Here is a 9,830-nt window from a genome sequence, read left to right on the forward strand (position 1 = left end):
TGATGTCGGCCAGTGATATGTAACTGGTAGAAAATAAAAAATAAATGTTGCAAAGATGATTAATATTAAAAATATCACATATTTTAAACCTTTAAAACACTCTCCTGTAAAATTAATAAGTTTTGAGATTAGATAGTATTAATGCGAGAAGACGATTTATTGTATGGGTCAGAAGGACCATCTCACGTTTTGAGAATAAGAAATGATGTGTGGGAGTCGAACGCGCTTCGACTCAATCCGATATTTTCGCCACTCATTGCCTTGTTACCCGTCAGCGCAAAACGCGCAATTAGGAGATTGACTAGATTGTCAATGTCCACTCACCTCGATTAGTCCTCTCGAGACGCCGGACCGATGGTTGGCACACTGTCCAGACCTCGACTAACATACACCATGTCGGCCATATTGAGTCTGGGCACTCAAACATGATTCAACTTGAGAACGTAACCGATTCAGTCGTTGTCATTAATAACAAAGCATAGAGCACTTTGCGTCTTTGTCATAAAGGCCAAATCGTCGTTGAGGATACCAAAAATATTTAGAAAGCAAACGAGATCGTTCCTCTTGTTCCCAGCTCGACCACAAGGAAATCAGAGTAATCTCACTTTCCAGCGCTTTCTTGTACTGACACTCTTGTTCACGCAGTGCTGGCCTCCTTGCTTTGTACAGCGGAATCATTACACCCAGCTTCGAAAATAGCAGATTTTGGTTTGACAACGACGATAAGCTCCTATCACCCTGTTTGTTTTAGACGGATATTCGCATTCGTCGCTCGGTCCGCATCAGGGCAAGACAACCAGTGCCACGTGTTCGCCGAACTCGAACCTGAGCAGCCGGCTACTGCCATCGTCAACTTTGTTAACAAGGTTTGTTTTAACAATTTTTATACTGGTGGTAGGACCTCTTGAGTCCGCCCGGGTAGGTACCACCGCCCTGCCTATTTCTGCCGTGAAGCAGTAATGCGTTTCGGTTTGAAGGGTGGAGCAGCCGTTGTAACTATACTGAAAACTTAGAACTTATATCTCAAGGTGGGTGGCGCATTTACGTTAAAGAATTCTATGGGCTCCAGTAACCACTTAACACCAGGTGAACTGTGAGCTCGTTCACCCATCTAAGCAACGAAAAAAACTACGTACACAATTAAGACTTGGACCTCGTTTCGAAGCGAGTGATGGCGCGTTCAGTTATAGATTCCGATCATCTCTTAACTAAATCAATATGAACGAATGAGGGGTGAAAGGCAGTTGATTTAAGCGAGATTTCACTTAATACGCGACATTTATCTTTGTAATTAAAGGTGCGTTTTATTTGGTATTACCATCAACAGTTCGATGGTTTTTTTTAATTGAATTTCAGTTAAGCTTATTCTATTCAAGTATCTGAACGACGTTTTTTTGTTTTGATATTTTTTTCAAATTTTATACTTTCAACAGCCATCTTGTAAAGTTGCAAATATGTTGCTTCAACCAAATAGGTATTCATCCCTCGACATTATCGTTGAATGAATGACGTGTGAACTAATATAATAATAATTTTAAATGCAACATTTAATACTTTCAGGCTCTGCTGGGAAATGTTCAGAAGAGGGACATTCTATAATGAACATTTTTCGTTCGAGAGAAAATACAAAAAAGCTACAGTCGTTATTTAAAAAAAAAAAACCTTGTTGTAATCAAACTTAATCTATTATATTTATCTAAGTTCATATAAATTAACTTGTTGTATTTAAGTACATAGTAACGATGTATTTATGCTTTAAACGTTTTTAATGCAACATTTCAAAGATTATCATTTTCAAATACGCTTCGTTTTCACCAAGTACAATTAACGATGTTATGTTTTAATATAATTATAATTAATACTACATCATATTAATATAATCTTAGAATTAGGCGAGCAACTAACTAGTCTCATATTAATTTAATATAGACGTAGTGATATTATATGTGCCTAATAATATATGAATATTGTAATCCAATAAACATGTTAATTGTGCTGTATTAGAGTAAGTAAATATATTGATATAGTTAACTACATTCTTGGAAGATCTGCCAGTGTTGCCTCTAAGTGAAGTGAACTTAGCGATAAATATCATTAGCGCGATACAGAACACTCTAGTAGTTCTCTGTGCAGAGCACAGATGTCGCCACTTGTTTAATGATTATTACCAGTACAACGAACTTTACAATAAATACAATTCATAATAAATTCTGATGTTTATTAATATTGTTGTGAAAGCTGTATGTACAAAAGTAATTACAAAGTACAATTAAGACAAAATTTGAACAGTTTAAAGTTCAAAAAAGCTAACAGAATCAAATAAAGCTTTTGTAATACGTATATCTTTAAAATATATTATATTTGTTTCTAACATTTCAGAAAAAATCGTTTTAAATAAATAGAAATGTTAATTGTTCAGCATGTACTTAGAACATAGATATCACGATTACCTCACCCGATTAGCGAAAGAAATAAATTTTGTACTACGAGTAGTTACATATTATTTAACTGCGTAACTGTTTTAAAATTTATTTATTGTAATATTACATATACATATTAAAACAACCGCTTGTTTTATTGAACTCCCTAATTTTATGAAGTAAGTAAATAGTGTACATTTGATAGGTACCTGACAATCAAAATCATACTTATGAATCAAGCAAAAAGCCTGTCTCACTGTTTAAGATTGCACTTTAGGTGTACTAGGGTATTGTTATAAATGGTTACCATAGATATAATAGTGAAGGCCGCCATGTTGAGTTATAAGATGGAAGTCTAATTTTGTTTTTGTTTTTTTTTATTGCCCTTGGAGGCAGACGAGCATACGGCCCACCTGATGGTGAGTGGTTACCGTTGCCCATGGACTTCAGCAATGCCAGGGGCAGAGCCAAGCCGCTGCCTACCGACCTATTGATTTTAATTAAGACCTATTGTAATCGACCTATATTTTTATCAAACTACCTACCCATTTGACAAAAACACATAATAATATATGAACACAACGCATTGAAGTGTATAATGATACACAATCGCTAATATACGAACCACAATGGTAAATTTACTGGCAAGAGACAAAAATTTTCGGAGGAAGTTTGGAACGAAAAGTTTTTGACTAATTAGAAACGAAATAGAATACGCTAGACTACAAAATTATAATATATATAATAATATATATAATATATATATAAAAAAAATAGAATGACTACAAAATTTCAACTTAATCGGCTAAACGCTACGCAAACCTAAAGAGCACGAACTCACAAAATATGTACTATGCCAAACGATTATTTAAATAGAGGAATCAGGAGAATTACGATTATATTGCAGGAACCACCCCAAGGGTGCTAATCATCTAGAGCACTTTGCATGGATACTATGGAATGCTCGTAGTCTGTGTAATACTATGTTCAGCAGCAGATATTAGTTTACATTTTTCTTCATAATAAAATATGTGTATTGAGATATTATTGTAGATTTTCCCTATTATGTACCTATATGTGATTTCTATAAAATCTTGGATTGATCTAAAACAATATCGGAAGCGGGTCGCGATTCCGATCCGGTAGTAGATTCATTCGCGAAGCAGTTGATCTTGAGTTGTTAAGTCTCCTTCGGAGGCGCTCGGGTAGCTGTTAGCATATCCCACCCCTCCTAGCTGAGCCTTGGCTCTCCCACTTATCTTGGTGAAACTGGAAAAAAGGCCTCCGGGCCACCAGTAATCCTTCAATCATAAAAATAAATAAAACAAGCAGTTGAAATTTCTGAAAGGTCAATCTTCAATCAATCAGTCTACCTTGGCCAAGCAAGCCAAGTTAAAATATTCCTAGTTTTTTTGTTTGTTGTTTTTACCTTTTCTACGTGAAACTTTATATATGTATGGCGGTGACAAAGTCCCCCACGTATAGTTGGAACGACTTTAACCTATTTGGAGAGAGCTGAAACAGAGATGGCAAAAAAAAGAAAAGGAAGAATGAAAGACTACGGGACCAAAAAGAAAGATAAGAACAGAGAAGATGCAAAGACTTTTATGGAATTGTATGCAGATAGTAACCTAAATATATACACAAGAACGTTTTCAATAAAAATGTTCTAGATTAAGGGTATTTAGTTGTATAACGTAATGAAACAACCATTTATAATGCTGTCATCGATTTAATAGCTGCTGCTTATTTTAATTAGTTACGTTTATTTGATTATAGAATTAAGAAGATTTTAGAATAGATTTACAATTGAACATGAAATTTACCAGCCTTATAAATACTTCATGTTCAATAAGATTAATCTAGTCTAAAGAAGTGCAGTCAAATAACACGATATGCTGTTTAGTAACACAGTTTGCCCGACGATCGTTGCCTTTTCTTATGCCGACCGATCGCAGAGCGTTCGTGTCAGTCATCAGAACGACCAAACCGTAGGTGCCCATAATCATCGAAAGTATCATCTCCTCGGATAACCCTGCTTCTAATCAGTCCGTAATCTCGGTACAGAGGATGCGGTCGAAAGTCTTCGTCGTCGTCAGGCTGAATTCTGCGTAGATTAGCTCCATCGCAGCAGCACACGCAGAAAGTTACTGCAACACTCACAGCTAACAACATAACCGCTGCGATACGCATCCTTAAGCCTACCACTTCTGAAACGAAATAAATATTACTAACAGTAGTTATACTCGAATGTCATACTGGATTATAACAATCAATAGTAACGTATAGCTTCTTACTCGGTCTGCGGACTGCTACAAAATGAAACGATTTTCCAAAATACACTCTTTATATACTTTCATCCAATTTTTTTCTTAAGAAAACAACCTTCCCTCTTCTTTAATATTCCCCTCACAAGCTGTCTGGTCCCGTTAAACACTATGAAAATTGACATATTTCAGATAAAATCCTGCAGATTGTTTCGGTTTGATGCTAAAACTTATTAGTATTGATAAATTATTTTCTTTGAAGCAACTTGTAGGTGTTGGTAATGTTATTATAATAAAATAATTATTGATTGATTACAATTTTTCATTTTCTGTATTATCATAAAAATAGTCTATATAAACGAGAAAGAACATATACAGTTAAAAAAAAAACCTTGAAGTTATGTTTGCTGGCTGTATGACAAGTATAATCCTTTACATGAAATGTTTTAATAAGTCGAAATTTATTTCCCGCCTTTTTGTTAAATTGTATTTATAACGTAACGTGCACATATTAGATAGATAGATACAATTTTATGATTTTAATTTATACATAATACATAATTATTAACTAAAACAATTAAAAACGTACGAAAAAACAAAATTGGTTAAAAAATGGGGGCAAGTGCTGCTGAATTCGAATCTTTAGAACAACAATTTCTTGAACTTATGGGAGAATTTCGTACTATCCATGTTAGTTTATTCCTTATTAATAGTGACATAATTTTCTTAACAGCTCACGAGGACCTGATATTGCAATCGAAATTATAAAATAGTTTGTACCACTTTGAATTTCATAGTAAATAAAAGGTAGTAATCTAAAAAAAAAAATTGCATATCCGTAGTAAAGAAGTGCCTAACAGTTTCATATTATAATAACACACACTAGTCTGTTTAGCCGAATTGTTTAAACTTTTTTAAATTAGTAAACATTCGCGTAACGTGCTCGAAAAAGTTCCAAGTTTTTTTTTATTACTTAGATGGGTGGACGAGCTTACCACCGGGTGTTAAGTGGTTACTGGAGCCCATAGATCTATGATATAAATGCGCCACCCAACTTAAGATATAAGTTCTAAGGTCTCGAGTATAGTTACAACGGCTGCTCCACCCTTCAAGCCGAAACGCAGTTGACAATAATTGCGTTGCCGTTGACCTGCAACAACAAACTTGCCTTGCTTTGCGGTAGGCAGCGGCTTGGCTCTGCCGCTGGCATCGCTGAAGTCCATGGGCGATGGTGAACACTCACCATCAGGTGGGCCGTGTGCTCGTCTGCCTACAAGGGCCATAAAAAAAAAACCTATTGGAATAGTCATCAGAGGCTCGTCTCCGTGAAGCAATCCGCACGGAATGCACGAGGGCAGAATCTGCCGAGGCAGCTCGGGATGCGGCCGAGCGCGCGGCTGTAGAAGCTAGGAACAGTGCCGCTGCAGCTACTGCTGGAGCCACGCAAGCTGCGACCGAGCTCGCTGCTGTACACGAACAGCTTGCCAGCTTCAAACTCAAACTAGAACTATCGGTGAATGTCTAGAAAAACAATTATATTAGTTAGTTTTTATTAGTTTATAATAGTATTTTTACTGGTGGTAGGACCTGTTGAGTCCGCACGGGTAGGTACCACTGCCCTGCTTATCTCTGCCGTAAAGCAGTAATGCGTTTCGGTTTGAAGGGTAGGTCAGCCGTTATAACTATACTGAGACCTTAGAACTTATATCTTAAGGTGGGTGGCGCATTTACGTTGTAAATGTCTATGGGCTCCAGTAACCACTTAACACCAGGTGGGCTGTGCGCTCGTCTACACATCTAAGCAATAAAAAAAAAGAACCATCTGATTGGGTAGGAGCTCTTTCTTGTATATTCATTATTAAATTTAAGACCATTGAATGTTACAAATGCAATACAGGACCGTCAACGAAAGCTTCAAGAAGAACGGCATGCAGACTTGCTCGCACAATTAAACTCCTTAGAGCGTGAAATCCAAGAGCTGCGACCATTACAGACTTCGCATGTCACTTTACAAAGGCAATACACAGAGTTGCATGAAAGGATTTGCACCGCCACGGAGGATGCTCGAAGGTGCCAAGTCGTCACTGTGTTTGTTAATGAAAACTGAATGATAATTATTCATAAACTGCATTAAAAATTTGTCTTGAAGTCCAAGAGAAATTTAATTATAATAGAGAAGATACAGGTTTCCAACCTCGACTTATTCAGACTACTTCTTTGTCAGTCTTAATCTATCAGGATTGGTACCTCATTAGGGCCCAAGGACCGCTTCATATCAAGTATTCTGCCAATCGTAGCTAAGGAAAATTTAAAAAGCCTTTTTAAATAAGCGTTTACTTATTAGATTATAAATATTATAATTCTTGGTCTGTATTAGACTCTATCTGTTAACATTGAAAGAAGCAACGTGGGTAGGCTTCGCACAAGGCTAATCGACGACCTGTTGAAGTCGTGTGAATCCACTATCGAATGTATACGGGCAACGCAGGACCAGGCATTACCCGAACCTTAGCAGAGGCCTATGTCCAGCAGTAGATATTTGTAAGCTGATTATGATTGCTTCGATAGTTCGATAGATATAGCTTACATCAGCATCTAGCCGACTCTGCGTACCCAAAGCGGTGAGCATCGCATCTAAAAAATATTTAACATTGATTATATCGTTCATTAAGACGGTAATTACTATGTCATTCGAAATCAGAAGATTTAGATATTTTAGAAGTCGTCGTGGCCTAAAGGATAAGACTTCCGTTGCATTCGTATCTAGCGATGCACCGGTGTTCGAATCCCGCAGGCGGGTACCAATTTTTGTAATTAAATACGTACTTAACAAATGTTCACGATTGACTTCCACGGTCAAGGAATAACATCGTGTAATAAAAATCAAACCCGCAAAATTATAATTTGCGTGAATGCTGGTGGTAGGACCTCTTGTGAGTCCACACGGGTAGGTACCACCACCCTGCCTATTTCTACCGTGAAGCAGTTATGCGTTTCGGTTTGGAAGGTGGGATAGCCGTTGTAACTATACTGAGAACTTAGAACTTATATCTCTAGGTGGGTGGCGCATTTACGTTGTAGGTGCAATGGGCTCGTGTACCCATCTAAGCAATAAAAAAATTAAAAAAAAATTACTCAAAAATATATTTTAGAGAAGCTAGTCAGTTGGAATGCGAATTACGTCGAGTAGAAAGATGCGCTGCCGGGGGCTCAGAGATACGTGACCGAGCGAGGCTGGCCGCTGCAGCGCACGCTCGGGAAAAACGTTTAGCAGCCGCCGAGCTGCAGCACACCTCGCGGGAACTTGGCGCTGCGAACGGTATCTATACAGCCCACTGAGTTTCTCGCCGGATCTTCTCAGTGAGTCGCGTTTCCGATCCGGTGGTAGATTCTGCGAAGCACGGCTCTTGCTAGGGTTCGTGTTAGCAACGTCATCAGGTTTGAGCCCCGTGAGCTCACCTACTAGTTAAAGTTACGCTGAAATAGCCTCTCAAGGCTCTCAGCTTAGGTAGGAAAGAAAATGTATCGTATATATTAATACGTAAAGCAAAAACTTTGTACCCCTTTTTACGAAAATTGCGCGGACGGAGGAGTATGAAATTTCCCACACTTATAGAGACTACAGAGAAGGAGTGCAGAATGTTAAAATTGCATAAAGTCTGTGGTCAAATTGAGAATAGGTTAATATTGTTTGTCTTTAATATTATTTGTCTATAGTGGAGTCTTGGCGAAATCTGCGATTATAGAAGTATAATAGTATTTGACAATAGAATCATAATAGTGTACAAACTTATAATTTCAATTAATTATAGTTGAATTTCAACTACTGCGGGACCACTAGTTAGTCCTTAATTTGTATAATTGACTTACATGAAATATCACACATTCCTAATTGCTGTTTCAGCCGAAATAAACAAGTTGAAGGCGCTCGTTGCAGAAATGCAATTTCGATTATCTGATTCCAAAGATAGGATACTCTCTAAGGCGCTCGTCTCAGACGAGGAAAGTGTTCAACAGCTGCGTGATGCTTTAGAAACTGAACGAGCCGGAACTGAAAAGTTGGAGAAAGCATTGGCCGCAGCACTGGCTGATAACGCAGTATTGGCTGCAAAAGTGCACGCAAGTGACAATAACGACTCTCCAACTAAACTCAGTCTGTCACCTCCTACAGCTAATAATTGTACAAACATTTGTCCAATAGATACCTTCTTGGCTGATTAGATTAGTAGTTCCTGTACTCACGGTGATAATAAAGTGTAGCTCTTTAAATAAAAATTCAACAAAACTGATGAAGCGTTTTATTATTTTAACCATAAACATAAACATTCTCCAAGCGAACATCAAACAACGCAATAGAGGTGTACGGATTTATATGGTATAAGGTCCATTAAAAAACAATGCCGTGGGAGTTACGTGTATGGGTCGTAAGCTTTTTCAAAGTAAGAACTGGTTTACAGGCCGCCTTGTTGCAAATCTAAAAGGAGACAAAACGAATAGAAAAATCTGTACCAATTATATTTAAATATTCTAAAAGTTAATTTAGAAATTGGCAATTTTTATTAATCTTTCTGATGATGATGGTGATGACAATAGTGTAAGTTTCATTCAATTTTAAAATCAAACTTATAACGATATACATTTTAGAGTTGTTAGTCTTGTTTATGATCAACGACTTGACGTAAATGGTTTGTTAAACTGGTTCCCAGGAATGCACGTTAGCTTCGCAACAGATATCGCGAATCCACCATCTATAAATCTAAACCAAACTTTAAGCTCCAAAATTAATGTTGATGTTTAGCCATATTTGCCGGGACACCGAATATAAACTCTTTACACTCTAACATATTGGTAATTTATATCATAATATTTTTAAACAACTTATAAGGCGAATATCGTAAAAAACAGGCTCTCAACGTAATTCATTCCAAAGATTGACGTAGTTTGAAATATAAATATGGAAATTGAAATACGGAATTAAGGTACAGTATAGTTAGAGCTCTTAAACTGTCCCATGTTGAGGTCAGAAATGCTCAAAAGATTAAACATGCTCAAAAGTTAAAATACAACCAGGTCATCCTTTGACTTGCGAGGTGTTAACTGCCATACCTTGATGATATTAGGGCTTAATCAAACAATTATTGAG

At 37.0% G+C, this 9,830-nt stretch overlaps 3 protein-coding genes across 12 annotated transcripts in view; 2 read left to right on the forward strand and 1 right to left on the reverse strand.

Moving 5' to 3' along the window:
• The window catches only part of LOC101741810 (tensin-1), a 124,890-nt gene extending 122,325 nt beyond the window's left edge, over positions 1–2,565 (forward strand). For all 9 annotated transcript variants that reach the window (XM_012691080.4, XM_012691082.4, XM_012691081.4 and 6 more), the window contains 2 exons: positions 752–866; positions 1,561–2,565. In XM_012691080.4, the coding sequence (XP_012546534.2) occupies positions 752–866; positions 1,561–1,599 (154 nt within the window). In that variant the 3' untranslated portion in view covers positions 1,600–2,565. The remainder of the gene's footprint in view (positions 1–751; positions 867–1,560) is intronic.
• A 1,571-nt stretch (positions 2,566–4,136) lies between these two features.
• Positions 4,137–4,743, reverse strand: LOC101741959 (drosulfakinins). Its single transcript, NM_001130882.2, has 2 exons — positions 4,718–4,743; positions 4,137–4,630 (listed from the first exon to the last, which is right to left on the reverse strand). The coding sequence occupies exon 2, from the start codon at positions 4,611–4,613 to the stop codon at positions 4,389–4,391; it is 225 nt and encodes a 74-aa protein (NP_001124354.2). The 5' UTR covers positions 4,614–4,630; positions 4,718–4,743; the 3' UTR covers positions 4,137–4,388.
• Positions 4,744–5,155: 412 nt separating this feature from the next.
• On the forward strand, positions 5,156–8,976 carry LOC110385347 (uncharacterized). Of its 2 annotated transcripts, XM_021348514.3 has the most exons (5): positions 5,157–5,377; positions 5,994–6,200; positions 6,585–6,757; positions 7,840–8,006; positions 8,592–8,976. In XM_021348514.3, the coding sequence occupies exons 1-5, from the start codon at positions 5,300–5,302 to the stop codon at positions 8,906–8,908; spliced, it is 942 nt and encodes a 313-aa protein (XP_021204189.1). In that variant the 5' UTR covers positions 5,157–5,299; the 3' UTR covers positions 8,909–8,976. The 2 variants fall into 2 exon arrangements, with proteins under 2 accessions (XP_021204190.1, XP_021204189.1); XM_021348515.3 differs by lacking the exon at positions 5,994–6,200 and having other exon boundaries at positions 5,156–5,377.
• The last annotated feature ends 854 nt before the right edge of the window (positions 8,977–9,830 follow it).

This window comes from Bombyx mori, chromosome 4 (genome assembly GCF_030269925.1).
Source record: "Bombyx mori chromosome 4, ASM3026992v2".
In the NCBI taxonomy this organism is placed as follows: domain Eukaryota; kingdom Metazoa; phylum Arthropoda; class Insecta; order Lepidoptera; family Bombycidae; genus Bombyx; species Bombyx mori.

What these genes read in the sequence shown, in the direction of transcription:
- LOC101741959 (NM_001130882.2), bottom strand. Translation starts at nt 4,613, where the DNA reads ATGCGTATCGCAGCGGTTATGTTGTTAGCTGTGAGTGTTGCAGTAACT.
- LOC110385347 (XM_021348514.3), top strand. Translation starts at nt 5,300, where the DNA reads ATGGGGGCAAGTGCTGCTGAATTCGAATCTTTAGAACAACAATTTCTT. An exon ending in AACTCAAACTAGAACTATCG is followed by an intron (nt 6,201 to 6,584) that starts GTGAATGTCTAG and finishes AATGCAATACAG; the next exon opens with GACCGTCAACGAAAGCTTCA. An exon ending in GCCACGGAGGATGCTCGAAG is followed by an intron (nt 6,758 to 7,839) that starts GTGCCAAGTCGT and finishes AATATATTTTAG; the next exon opens with AGAAGCTAGTCAGTTGGAAT.